The sequence below is a fragment of the Oncorhynchus kisutch genome, linkage group LG18 (assembly GCF_002021735.2).
Source record: "Oncorhynchus kisutch isolate 150728-3 linkage group LG18, Okis_V2, whole genome shotgun sequence".
In the NCBI taxonomy this organism is placed as follows: domain Eukaryota; kingdom Metazoa; phylum Chordata; class Actinopteri; order Salmoniformes; family Salmonidae; genus Oncorhynchus; species Oncorhynchus kisutch.
In genome coordinates this window covers 4073583-4087542 of record NC_034191.2, presented here as the reverse complement: position 1 = coordinate 4087542, position 13960 = coordinate 4073583, and the positions used below count along the sequence as shown (strand labels likewise).

The 13960-nt window shown below is 44.9% G+C and overlaps 3 protein-coding genes across 3 annotated transcripts in view; all 3 read right to left on the bottom strand.

The window, feature by feature from the left end:
* Positions 1–11069, bottom strand: part of st14a (ST14 transmembrane serine protease matriptase a) — an 89853-nt gene extending 78784 nt beyond the window's left edge. The window contains exon 1 of the mRNA XM_031795784.1: positions 10498–11069. Within this exon, the coding sequence (XP_031651644.1) occupies positions 10498–10545 (48 nt within the window). The 5' untranslated portion in view covers positions 10546–11069. The remainder of the gene's footprint in view (positions 1–10497) is intronic.
* An 897-nt stretch (positions 11070–11966) lies between these two features.
* aplp2 (amyloid beta (A4) precursor-like protein 2) overlaps positions 11967–13960 on the bottom strand; it is a 153899-nt gene continuing 151905 nt past the window's right edge. Inside the window, 1 exon segment of the mRNA XM_031795324.1 lies at positions 11967–13960. This exon segment is cut by the window's right edge and continues 2034 nt beyond it. The gene's annotated coding sequence lies outside the window, so the exon portion shown is untranslated.
* Positions 11967–13960, bottom strand: part of LOC116354729 (uncharacterized) — a 3225-nt gene continuing 1231 nt past the window's right edge. Inside the window, exon 2 of the mRNA XM_031795325.1 lies at positions 11967–13960. This exon is cut by the window's right edge and continues 241 nt beyond it. The gene's annotated coding sequence lies outside the window, so the exon portion shown is untranslated.

Sequence of the window (13960 nt, the reverse complement as noted above, 5' to 3'; positions counted from 1 at the left end):
GGAAAATCTCTGCATTATTATTAACAGACTCGTACATTTCCTCATGAAAACAATGTACTGAGCAAATGTCAAATTGGCTTTTTACCATTACCGTAAAAGACACACGTATTCACCTGCACCACCTAATTGAAATCAACAAACCAAAACAAAGGCAAAGTCTTCTCATGCTTTGTTGATTTCAAAAAAGCCTTCGACTCAATCTGGCATGAGGGTCTGCTATAACAAACTGATGGAAAGCGGTGTTGGGGGTAAAACAATACGACATTATAAAATCAATGTACAACAACAAGTGTGTGGTTAAAATGGCAAAAAAAACACACATTTCTTCACACAGGGTCGTGGGGTTAGACAGGGATGCAGCTTAAGCCACCCTCTTCAACATATATATCAACGAATTGGCGAGGGCACTAGAAAAGTCTGCAGCACCCGGCCTCCCCTGCTAGAATCCGAAGTCAAATGTCTGCTGTTTGCTGATGATCTGGTGCTTCTGTCACCAACCAGGGGGCTACAGCACACCTAGATCTTATCACAGATTCTGTCAGACCTGGGCCCTGACAGTAAATCTCAGTAAGACCAAAATAATGGTGTTCCAAAAAAAGGTCCAGTCACCAGGACCACAAATACAAAGTCCATCTAGACACTGTTGCCCTAGAGCACACAAAAACTATAACATACCTTGGCCTAAACATCAGCACCACAGGGTAACTTCCACAAAGCTGTGAACGATCTGAGAGACAGGCAAGAAGGGCATTCTATGCCAGCAAAAGAAACATAAATTTCACATACCAACTTAGGATTTGGCTAAAAATACTTGAATCAGTCATAGAGCCCATTGTCCCTTTATGGTTGTGAGGTCTGGGGTCCGCTCACCAACCAAGACTTCACAAAATGGGACAAACACCAAATTGAGACTCTGCACGGCATAAGTCTGCAAAAATATCCTCCGTGTACAACGTAGAACACCAAATACTGCATGCGAGGAGCAGAATTAGGCCGATACCCACTAATTATCAAAATCCAGAAAAGAGCTGTTAAATTCTACAACCACCCTAAAAGGAAGCGATTCACAAAACCTTCCATAACAAAGGCCATCACCTACAGAGAGATGAACCTGGAGAAGAGTCCCCTAAGCAAGCTGGTCCTGGGGCTCTGTTCACAAACACAAACACACACTACAGAGCCCCAGGACAGCAGCACAATTAGACCCAACCAAATCATGAGAAAACCAAAAAGATAACTACTTAACACATTGGAAGAATTAACAAAAAACAGAGCAAACTAGAATGCTATTTGGCCCTACACAGAGAGTACACAGCGGCAGAATACCTGACCACTGTGACTGACCCAAAATTAAGGAAAGCCTTGACTATGTACAGACTCAGTGAGCATAGCCTTGCTATTGAGAAAAGGCCGCCGTAGGCAGACATGGCTCTCAAGAGAGACAGGCTATGTGCTCACTGCCCACAAAATGAGGTGGAAACTGAGCTGCACTTCCTAACCTCCTGCCCAATGTATGACCATATTAGAGAGACATATTTCCCTCAGATTACACAGATCCACAAAGAATTCGAAAACAAATCCAATTTTGAAAAACTCCCATATCTACTGGGTGAAATTCCACAGTGTGCCATCACAGCAGCAAGATTTGTGACCTGTTGCCACGAGAAAAGGGCAACCAGTGAAGAACAAACACCATTGTAATACAACCCATATTTATGCTTATTTATTTTATCTGTGTCCTTTAGCCATTTGTACATTGTTAGAACACTGTATATATATATATAATATGACATTTGTAATGTCTTTACTGTTTTGAAACTTCTGTATGTGTAATGTTTACTGTTAATTTTTGTTGTTTTTCACTTTATATATTCACTTTGTATGTTGTCTACCTCACTTGCTTTGGCAATGTTAACACATGTTTCCCATGCCAATAAAGCCCTTGAATTGAATTGAATTGATAGAGGAGAGAGAGAGAGAGAGAGAGAGAGAGAGAGAGAGCAGGACGCAGAGAGAGAGAGAGAGAGAAGAGAAGAGAGAGAGAGAGAGGCCAGGACGAGAGAGAGAGAGAGAGAGAGAGAGGCGACGCAGAGAGAGAGAGAGAGAGAGAGAGAGAGAGGCCGCATCCGCAGAGAGAGAGAGAGAGAGAGAGAGAGAGAAGAGCTGAGGCGACGCAAGGAGAGAGAGAGAAGAGAGAGAGAGAGCAGCGGCTAGATCGGCAGAGGAGAGAGAGAGAGAGATGTAGAGAGGTCGAACCGCCAGAGAGAGGAGAGAGAGAGAGAGAGAGCAGACGCAGAGAGAGAGAGAGAGGCAGATCGCAGAGAGAGAGAGGAGAGAGAGAAGTAGGCCAGATCGCAGGAGAGAGCGAGAGAGAGAGAAGAGAGACAGGTACGGCAGAGAGAGAGAGAGAGTAGAGAGTCAGACCGCAGAGAAGAGAGAGAGAGAGAGAGAGAGAGACATGGACGCAAGAGAGAGAGAGAGAGGAGCAGAGCAGACCGCAGAGAGACAGAGAGACGCAGAGAGAGCAGACGCAGAGAGAACGAGGCAGACCGAGAGGCAGACAGCAGAGAGAGAGAGAGAGAGGCAGACGCAGAGAGAGAAGGGAGAGAGGCAGAAGACCAGAGATAGAGGAGAAGAGGCCCAGAGAGAGAGAGGAGAGAGAGAGAGAGAGATAGAGAGAGATAGAGAGAGAGAGAGAGGAGAGTAGATAGAGAGATAAGGGCAGAACGCAGAGAGAGAGAGGAGAGAGAGGCAGACGCAGAGCAAGAGAGAGAGAGATGCAGAGAGAGAGAGAGAGAGGCAGAGAGAGACGCAGAGAGAGAGAGGCGCAGAGAGAGAGAGGCAGAGAGAAAGAGAGGCAGAGAGAAAGAGAGGCAGAGAGATAGAGAGGCAGAGAGATAGAGAGGCAGAGAGATAGAGAGGCAGAGAGATAGAGAGGCAGAGAGATAGAGAGGCAGAGAGAGAGAGGCAGAGAGAGAGAGGGAGAGAGAGAGGGAGAGAGAGAGAGGCAGATGCAGAGAGAGAGAGAGAGGCAGACGCAGAGAGAGAGAGAGAGAGAGAGAGAGGCAGAGAGAGAGAGAGAGAGAGAGAGAGGCAGACGCAGAGAGAGAGGCAGACGCAGAGAGAGAGGCAGACGCAGAGAGAGAGGCAGACGCAGAGAGAGAGGCAGACGCAGAGAGAGAAAGAGAGAGGGTATATATATATATATAATATTTTTTATTGTTTATTGTTTTGAAACTTCTGTATGTGTAATGTTTACTCTTAATTTTAGTGTTTATTTCACTTTATATATTATCTACCTCACTTGCATTGGCAATGTTGACATGTTTCCCATGCCAATAAAGCCCCTTGAATTGAATTGACAGAGAGACAGAGAGAGGGAGAGAGAGAGACAGAGTGGGAGGAAGACTTTCACTGAGTTAAATGTTGCCAAACTTGCTAGGAGGGAGCTCCACTAATCACTGAGGGAGCTCCACTAAGCACTGAGGGAGCTCCACTAAGCACTGAGGGAGCTCCACTAAGCACTGAGGGAGCTCCACTAAGCACTGAGGGAGCTCCACTAAGCACTGAGGGAGCTCCACTAAGCACTGAGGGAGCTCCACTAAGCACTTGGTCAAATAACTCACTCCAGGTTGTTTGAGTTTCGTTGGCGCTTTGTTTAAAAAGCGAAAACAAAGTAACAATGTTGTATTTTGGGATTCAACAACACAACCTAAAGAAGGTTCTATTTGCTTATAGCCAACGTCAATTAATTTTTTTATTTTTTATTTAACCAGGTAGGCTAGTTGAGAACAAGTTCTCATTTGCAACTGCGACCTGGCCAAGATAAAGCATAGCAGTGTGAACAGACAACACAGAGTTACACATGGAGTAAACAATTAACAAGTCAATAACACAGTAGAAAAAAGAGTCTATAATTACAATTTTGCAGATTAACACTGGAGTGATAAATGATCAGATGGTCATGTACAGGTAGAGATATTGGTGTGCAAAAGAGCAGAAAAGTAAATAAATAAAAACAGTATGGGGATGAGGTAGGTGAAAATGGGTGGGCTATTTACCGATAGACTATGTACAGCTGCAGCGATCGGTTAGCTGCTCAGATAGCAGATGTTTGAAGTTGGTGAGGGAGATAAAAGTCTCCAACTTCAGCGATTTTTGCAATTCGTTCCAGTCACAGGCAGCAGAGAACTGGAACGAAAGGCGGCCAAATGAGGTGTTGGCTTTAGGGATGATCAGTGAGATACACCTGCTGGAGCGCGTGCTACGGGTGGGCGTTGCCATCGTGACCAGTGAACTGAGATAAGGCGGAGCTTTACCTAGCATGGACTTGTAGATGACCTGGAGCCAGTGGGTCTGGCGACGAATATGTAGCGAGGGCCAGCCAACTAGAGCATACAGGTCGCAGTGGTGGGTGGTATAAGGTACTTTAGTGACAAAACGGATGGCACTCTGATAGACTGCATCCAGTTTGCTGAGTAGAGTGTTGGAAGCCATTTTGTAGATGACATCGCCGAAGTCGAGGATCGGTAGGATAGTCAGTTTTACTAGGGTAAGTTTGGCGGCGTGAGTGAAGGAGGCTTTGTTGCGGAATAGAAAGCCGACTCTAGATTTGATTTTCGATTGGAGATGTTTGATATGAGTCTGGAAGGAGAGTTTACAGTCTAGCCAGACACCTAGGTACTTATAGATGTCCACATATTCTAGGTCGGAAACATCCAGGGTGGTGATGCTAGTCAGGCGTGCGGGTGCAGGCAGCGAACGGTTGAAAAGCATGCATTTGGTTTTACTAGCGTTTAAGAGCAGTTGGAGGCCACGGAAGGAGTGTTGTATAACACCTGATAGACAGACTGCCTGACTACAATCACCCACAATTCTCTCTGTGCCAAGACTGCTGTTGGCTCAGACCTGAACACTACAACACTTCTACGGCATCTTCTTTGCCAATAATATTCTCCCTGGGGGTGTCATTCCACCTCAAAATGCACACGTGTGCCAATCCACCTCAAAACGCACAGGGGGGTGTGCCAATCCACCTCAAAACGCACAGGGGGGTGTGCCAATCCACCTCAAAACGCACAGGGGGGTGTACATCCACCTCAAAACGCACAGGGGGGTGTACATCCACCTCAAAACGCACAGGGGGGTGTACATCCACCTCAAAACGCACAGGGGGGTGTACATCCACCTCAAAACGCACAGGGGGGTGTACATCCACCTCAAAACGCACAGGGGGGTGTACATCCACCTCAAAACGCACAGGGGGGTGTACATCCACCTCAAAACGCACAGGGGTGTACATCCACCTCAAAACGCACAGGGGTGTACATCCACCTCAAAACGCACAGGGGTGTACATCCACCTCAAAACGCACAGGGGTGTACATCCACCTCAAAACGCACAGGGGTGTACCTCCACCTCAAAACGGACAGGGGTGTACCTCAACCTAAAAACGCACAGGGGTGTACATCCACCTCAAAACGCACAGGGGTGTACATCCACTTCAAAACGCACAGGGGTGTACATCCACCTCAAAACGCACAGGTGTGTACATGCACCTCAAAATGCACAGGTGTGTACATCCACCTCAAAACGCACAGGGGTGTACATCCACCTCAAAAAGCTCATAACCCACCATATCAGATTTGTAAAAAATCGTTTCTGTTCTTAGAAACACAAGTGTATGATTCCTGAAACATTATATTTTAACAAAATAATTCGATATGAGAAAATAATTGATTGAACTCAAAATTGCCATATAATCTTCAATAAATATAGTATCTTTTTTCATTTTTTATTTCACCTTTATTTAACCAGGTAGGCTAGTTGTTGTTGTTGTAGTAGTAGTTGAGAACAAATTCTAATTTACAACTGCGACCTGGCCAAGATAAAGCAAAGCAGTTCGACACAAACAACAACACAGAGTTACACGTAAACAAACGTACAGTCAATAATACAATAGAAACATGTATGTAGTGTAGTGTGGGCAGATCAAGGAGGTAAGGCAATAAATAGGCCATAGAGGCACAATAATTACAATGTAGCATTAACACTGGAGTGATAGATGTGCAGATGATGATGTGCAAGTAGAAATACTGGGGTGCAAAAGAGCAAGAGGGTAAGTAATAATATGGGGATGAGGTAGTTGGGTGGGCAATTTACAGATGGGCTGTGTACAGGTACAGTGATCTGTGAGCTGCTCCGACAGCTGATGCTTAAAGTTAGAGAGGGAGATATAAGACTCGTTCCAGTCACTGGCAGCAGCGAACTGGAAGGAAAGGCGGCCAAAGGAGGTGTTGGCTTTGGGGATGACCAGTGCAATATACCTGCTGGAGCGCGTGCTACGGGTGGGTGTTGCTATGGTGACCAGTGAGCCAAGATAAGGCAGGGCTTTACCTAGCATAGACTTATAGATGACCTGGAGCCAGTGGGTTTGGCAACGAGTATGAAGAGAGGGCCAGCCAACATGAGCATATAGGTCGCAGTGGTGGGTAGTATATGGGGCTTTGGTGACAAAACGGATGGCACTGTGATAGACTACATCCAATTTGCTGAGTAGAGTGTTGGAGGCGATTTTGTGAATGACGAACCGAAGTCAAGGATCGGTAGGATGGTCAGTTTTACGAGGGTATGTTTGGCAGCATTAGTGAAGGAAGCTTTGTTGTGAAATAGGAAGCCAATTCTAGATTTAATTTCGGATTGAAGATGCTTAATGTGGTATTTGTATTTGTCCACATATTCTAAGTCAGAACCGTCCAGAGTAGTGATGCTGGATGGGCGGACAGGTGTTGGGTAGCGATCAGTTGAAGAGCATGCATTTAGTTTTACTAGCATTTAAGAGCAGTTGGAGGCCACGGAAGGAGTGCTGTATGGCATTGAAGCTCGTTTGGAGGTTTGTTAATTAACACTGTGTCAAAGGAGGGCCAGATGAATACCGAATGGTGTCGTCTGCATAGAGGTGGATCAGAGAATCACCAGCAGCAAGAGCGACATCATTAATGTATACAGAGAAGAGAGTCGGCCTGAGAATTGAACCCTGTGGCACCCCATAGACACTGCCAGAGGTCCGGACAACATGCCCTCCGATTTGACGTACTGCTAAATTCTCTAAAACGAAGTTGGAGGCAGTTTATGGTAGAGAAATGTACATTAAATGATGTGGCAACAGCTCTGGTGGACATTCCTGCAGTCAGCATGCCAATTGCACACTCCCTCAAAACTTGAGATATCTGTGTTATGTGACAAAACAGCACATTTTAGAGTGGCCTTTTGTAGTCCCCAGCACAAGGTGCACCTGTGTAATGATCATGCTGTTTAATCAGCTTCTTGATATGCCACATCTGTCAAGTGGATGGATTATTTTAGCAAAGGAAAAATGCTCACTAACAGGGATGTAAACAAATTTGTGCACAACATTTGAGATAAATAAGCTTTTTTTGTGCAGTATGGAACATTTCTGGTATCTTTTATTTCAGCTCATGAAACCAACACTGTTGCGTCTATACGTTTGTTCAGTATAGATTACAACATCACTACTCTGAAGGGATTAAAACGTTTTAAGTATAAATCACACCCTCTCCACGGTAACAACCGTACATTGAATAGTTCCCTGGGAACATGTCGCGACAGGACAATGGGATCGGTGCATCACCGTGTTGTGGTTTCTGATTGGTTCATTCTACTCCCACTCTTTTTCTACAGCATTTTAACACAGAGCTAAATTTAGGTCCAAGAGTTTTTCCTGACAGTGTAAGCTATAACTAGGGCCCGGAGTTGGTAGCAATAATAGCTATCCTGCATCGCATGACCTTTTAATGACTACAGCTCAATCTATAGAGACTCTTCATATTGACATGCCATGAAATCAGTCTTCAGACCAACAGCCTGAAAACAATCCCCACTACATACTTAACAACATAGTTAATACCATCAGTTGCTACCACGCCCTCGGCATAGAGATTGATGTGATGGAAGCCCGTCTTTAGCTCGGAGAACATTACAGTGAGAGACCCACGGCTGTGTAGCCTTCAGGTGTGGAAGTTCTCTTACCATTGTATAGGTAGGGAAGGGCCCCCTCCTCGCTCTAGCTCTGCTGCCCCCACCAAAATAGTCAAGCTTTTATTGGTTGCATTTTCAATGAACTATGCTGGTGTCCGATTGCTTGGAAGACTGCAGTGAATGAATGGGACTGATGACAGTGTATTCTATCAGATATCTCTTTAGCAATGAGCAGACCAGAGCCACAATGCTAATTTACAAAGCAAATTAATGATCAGGCTAGCTTCATCAGGCCCATGAATGATCAGGCTAGCTTCATCAGGCCCATGAATGATCAGGCTAGCTTCATCAGGCCCATGAATGATCAGGCTAGGTTCATCAGGCCAATGAATGATCAGCCTAGCTTCATCAGGCCAATGAATGATCAGCCTAGCTTCATCAGGCCAATGAATGATCAGCCTAGCTTCATCAGGCCAATGAAAAGCTGTACTGTAGATGCCATTGCACTATCAATTAAAGTATTTGATCATTATGTTGTGTGACTAAGATGTCATCATCAGTTTCCTAATGCTTTAGGACATCAATGTAAATAGGAGTGTTGGCACCTCCCAACTGTAGGTGTGGCTAATGAGAATGTCAATAAGCAGAGCAGCTTGGGCAGCTCTCTAACCGTCAATAAACAGAGCAGCTCTCTAACCGTCAATAAACAGAGCAGCTATCTAACCGTCAATAAGCAGAGCAGCTCTCTAACCGTCAATAAGCAGAGCAGCTCTCTAACCGTCAATAAACAGAGCAGCTCTCTAACCGTCAATAAACAGAGCAGCTCTCTAACCGTCAATAAACAGAGCAGCTCTCTAACCGTCAATAAACAGAGCAGCTCTCTAACCGTCAATAAGCAGAGCAGCTCTCTAACCGTCAATAAGCAGAGCAGCTCTCTAACCGTCAATAAGCAGAGCAGCTCTCTAACCGTCAATAAGCAGAGCAGCTCTCTAACCGTCAATAAGCAGAGCAGCTCTCTAACCGTCAATAAGCAGAGCAGCTCTCTAACCGTCAATAAACAGAGCAGCTCTCTAACCCTCAATAAACAGAGCAGCTCTCTAACCGTCAATAAACAGAGCAGCTCTCTAACCGTCAATAAGCAGAGCAGCTCTCTAACCGTCAATAAGCAGAGCAGCTCTCTAACCGTCAATAAGCAGAGCAGCTCTCTAACCCTCAATTAAGCAGAGCAGCTCTCTAACCGTCAATAAGCAGAGCAGCTCTCTAACCGTCAATAAACAGAGCAGCTCTCTAACCGTCAATAAACAGAGCAGCTCTCTAACCGTCAATAAACAGAGCAGCTCTCTAACCGTCAATAAACAGAGCAGCTCTCTAACCGTCAATAAGCAGAGCAGCTCTCTAACCGTCAATAAGCAGAGCAGCTCTCTAACCGTCAATAAGCAGAGCAGCTCTCTAACCGTCAATAAGCAGAGCAGCTCTCTAACCGTCAATAAGCAGAGCAGCTCTCTAACCGTCAATAAGCAGAGCAGCTCTCTAACCGTCAATAAGCAGAGCAGCTCTCTAACCCTCAATAAACAGAGCAGCTCTCTAACCGTCAATAAACAGAGCAGCTCTCTAACCGTCAATAAGCAGAGCAGCTCTCTAACCGTCAATAAGCAGAGCAGCTCTCTAACCGTCAATAAGCAGAGCAGCTCTCTAACCCTCAATAAGCAGAGCAGCTCTCGAACCATCAATAAGCAGAGCAGCTCTCTAACCCTCAACAAACAGAGCAGCTCTCTAACCCTCAACAAACAGAGCAGCTCTCTAACCGTCAATAAACAGAGCAGCTCTCTAACCGTCAATAAACAGAGCAGCTCTCTAACCCTCAACAAACAGAGCAGCTCTCTAACCCTCAACAAACAGAGCAGCTCTCTAACCGTCAATAAACAGAGCAGCTCTCTAACCGTCAATAAACAGAGCAGCTCTCTAACCCTCAACAAACAGAGCAGCTCTCTAACCCTCAACAAACAGAGCAGCTCTCTAACCGTCAATAAACAGAGCAGCTCTCTAACCGTCAATAAACAGAGCAGCTCTCTAACCGTCAATAAACAGAGCAGCTCTCTAACCGTCAATAAACAGAGCAGCTCTCTAACCGTCAATAAACAGAGCAGCTCTCTAACCCTCAACAAACAGAGCAGCTCTCTAACCGTCAATAAACAGAGCAGCTCTCTAACCGTCAATAAACAGAGCAGCTCTCTAACCGTCAATAAACAGAGCAGCTCTCTAACCGTCAATAAACAGAGCAGCTCTCTAACCCTCAACAAACAGAGCAGCTCTCTAACCGTCAATAAACAGAGCAGCTCTCTAACCGTCAATAAACAGAGCAGCTCTCTAACCGTCAATAAACGCATGACAGACACACACGTAATAGAAGCTTAAATTGTGAGAGGTGGTCCCCAATCAACCAAGCTATTTGTCCACACACACCAAAATAAACACCAGAGGAAGAAACGGCCACAGTACCTGTCCCTTATTGGGGGTGTATTTCATTCCAGAGTCCATGTAGTCCATGGTGGCTGGCAACCAGATAAATCTGTCTGTTCCTGATTTCTGTAGGCCAGCTACTCCTCAGGTAAATTCCAAGGGGAGGGAGTGTAAGGTAGGCCTTTTGTCTTCAATGGAGTCCTACGGCCTCCACGATAACAGGTGATTCACAAACCAGCAAAAATATATTTAAAAAAATAAACACTGCAACCGAAATAGTACAGTTCAGGAAACCAATTTCAATACAATCAATATGAACTCAGAGTATTTCCTTCGTAGCAAATCGCACTTTTAATAGAGTTGTATCGTCCAGGAATGATCGCAAACGGCCCCACCGCGGATATCTGAGGAGTAATTCATTACGCTGATTCCGTTGCAAAACTTTTCTTAAACGGAAACAAACGTAACGACACGGGGAGTGATCTACCTGAATTTTTCCAATAGAAACTCTAGTTTTAGTTGCAAAACAACTGTTTGGACGTATGATTCAGTCCTGTTGTCGAGTACCTGCATAGTGTTTTTCCGGAGCTCCGGGTTTCAGGGCGTGTCGCTGTTTAAGCGATACTCACCTGTGACTTCCTGCATCAAGACGACATTACAACCAACAGGAGAGAACAACTATTTGCACATCGTTACAACACGCTCTATAAACCTTATGACAATTGAAATGTCTTTATTCTTTTGTGAGTGTAATGTTTACTGTTCATTGTTTGTTTATTATCAACTTCACTTGCCTTGGTAATGTTAACATGTTTCCCATGACAATAAAGACGCTTGAATTGAGAGATATATTACACATATCGCCAGATATAGAGAATAAAGCGGTGATTTAACGTAATAACTCATATCTACATCAATTCGCTTTACATGAAGAGTTCGAGATCTTGACAATGTTTGTTTCCAGGTTGATTTGACATATTGGTCCCAGGTGTCACCTAACAGGTGTAACAGGTTTCTGATGCGGCGGTAACTAAACACCGGCAGGTGGCGGTAGGGCTTTTTGGGTTGAATGTGGCGGGAGAAAATGGAGTGTTTTATTTTGATTTGAGAAAAGGGTAGGCTGATGAACATGGCATATTTAATTACACTTTAATCTCTCTTAGATGTAGAACATATCCAATCGTTTTTAAAAAAATAGATTATTCCTATAATTCGGTATCAATGTTGAACTCTTTCCGTGATAGGGAGATGAGTCACGGAGCAGTATGCACCGGGGTTGTTGTCGTTTAGTCACGCTCAGGTAATTTAGTCGAAGTAGACCTACGGTATGACCCACAGGTTTCTGTTCCAGGAACCTCCAGCGGATGACTGGTTATGATGAAACTAGGTATATCAGCAAGTGGAGCTGTTGTTTTGTAGTGATGGACTATGAATAAACAACTATTTTCTAATGCATTACAGGAAGTAGGTAGATAATAAAACACCAAAATAAAAGAGACAGGAAGCACTTTATGGAAGTAGTGGGTTTATTGATGTGCTTCCCCTGTAACCAGAATCTGTTTGTTTCCATTGGTGTCAATCAATTCAATCAATCAATCAATCCGTTTGATCACTACTATTGTGATCGCTGCAGTCAAGCAGGTAGTTACATAAGAGTGCATAGTGAGACAGACGCATAACTGACAAACTGTCACAGGAGGAGAAAAATATAAAACAAGAAAAATGTTCATATGAGAAACGATAAACCCTCCCAAGAGAAGCCATGATCGCAACGCCAACTATACAGAGACAGTTACAAGAGAGAGAGAATCAACTCCTGATTCTACGGTTCTCTGTCTGTCTGTCCTCCTCCCCGTTAAAAGTAACCTGCACACATTCACCGTCGACATCTGTCTGACTGTCTCTCTTTCCGTCTGTCTGTCTGTCTGTCTGTCTGTCTGTCTCTTTCCATCCACATCTGTCTGTCTCTTTCCATCCACATCTGTCTGTCTGTCTGTCTGTCTCTTTCCATCTACATCTGTCTGCCTGTCTCTCTTTCCATCCACATCTGTCTGTCTCTTTCCATCCACATCTGTCTGTCTGTCTCTTTCCATCTACATCTGTCTGCCTGTCTCTCTTTCCATCCACATCTGTCTGTCTCTTTCCATCCACATCTGTCTGCCTGTCTCTCTTTCCATCCACATCTGTCTGTCTCTTTCCATCCACATCTGTCTGTCTGTCTCTTCCATCTACATCTGTCTGCCTGTCTCTTCCATCTACATCTGTCTGCCTGTCTCTTTCCATCCACATCTGTCTGTCTGTCTCTTTCCATCCACATCTGTCTGCCTGTCTCTTTCCATCCACATCTGTCTGCCTGTCTCTTTCCATCCACATCTGTCTGTTGGTCTCTTTCCATCCACATCTGTCTGTTGGTCTCTTTCCATCCACATCTGTCTGTTGGTCTCTTTCCATCCACATCTGTCTGTTGGTCTCTTTCCATCCACATCTGTCTGTCTGTCTCTTTCCATCCACATCTGTCTGCCTGTCTCTTTCCATCCACATCTGTCTGTCTGTCTCTTTCCATCCACATCTGTCTGTCTGTCTCTTCCATCCACATCGGTCTGTCTGTCGGTCGGTCACAAGCCCCCCAGCGAGTGTGTCACAAGCCCCCCAGCGAGTGTGTCACAAGCCCCCCAGCGAGTGTGTCACAAGCCCCCCAGCGAGTGTGTCACAAGCCCCCCAGCGAGTGTGTCACAAGCCCCCCAGCGAGAGTGTTTGGGTTTGATTTGAGAAAGACTATTCAAACTGTTCTGTGCTTTAGGGTCAGCTGTTGTTCAGGTGAATGAATACATCCTTAAAATGGTTCTCGGATTCATTTCTACTTGATTTTTAAAAGCATTGCATCGCTTGTGCAAAACATGGACTCTGAATCCCTACACCCCATCAGGACCATCAGAGAACATATCAGGAGACAAAACATGGACTCTGAATCCCTACACCCCATCAGGACCATCAGAGAACATATCAGGAGACAGAATATGGTCCCTCTTCCACAGTACATTCACACATGAATGTGTGGATATGAACAGGACGTATCATCACCTTAATTTAGATGGGTCAGGGTGTAATAAAGGTACGAGTCAGTTCATTTAGATGGGTCAGGGTGTAATAAGGGTACGAGTCAGTTAATTTAGATGGGTCAGGGTGTAATAAGGGTACGAGTCAGTTCATTTAGATGGGTCAGGGTGTAATAAGGGTACGAGTCAGTTCATTTAGATGGGTCAGGGTATAATAAGGGTACGAGTCAGTTCATTTAGATGGGTCAGGGTGTAATAAAGGTACGAGTCAGTTCATTTAGATGGGTCAGGGTGTAATAAGGGTACGAGTCAGTTCATTTAGATGGGTCAGGGTATAATAAGGGTACGAGTCAGTTCATTTAGATGGGTCAGGGTGTAATAAGGGTACGAGTCAGTTCATTTAGATGGGTCAGGGTGTAATAAGGGTACGAGTCAGTTCATTTAGA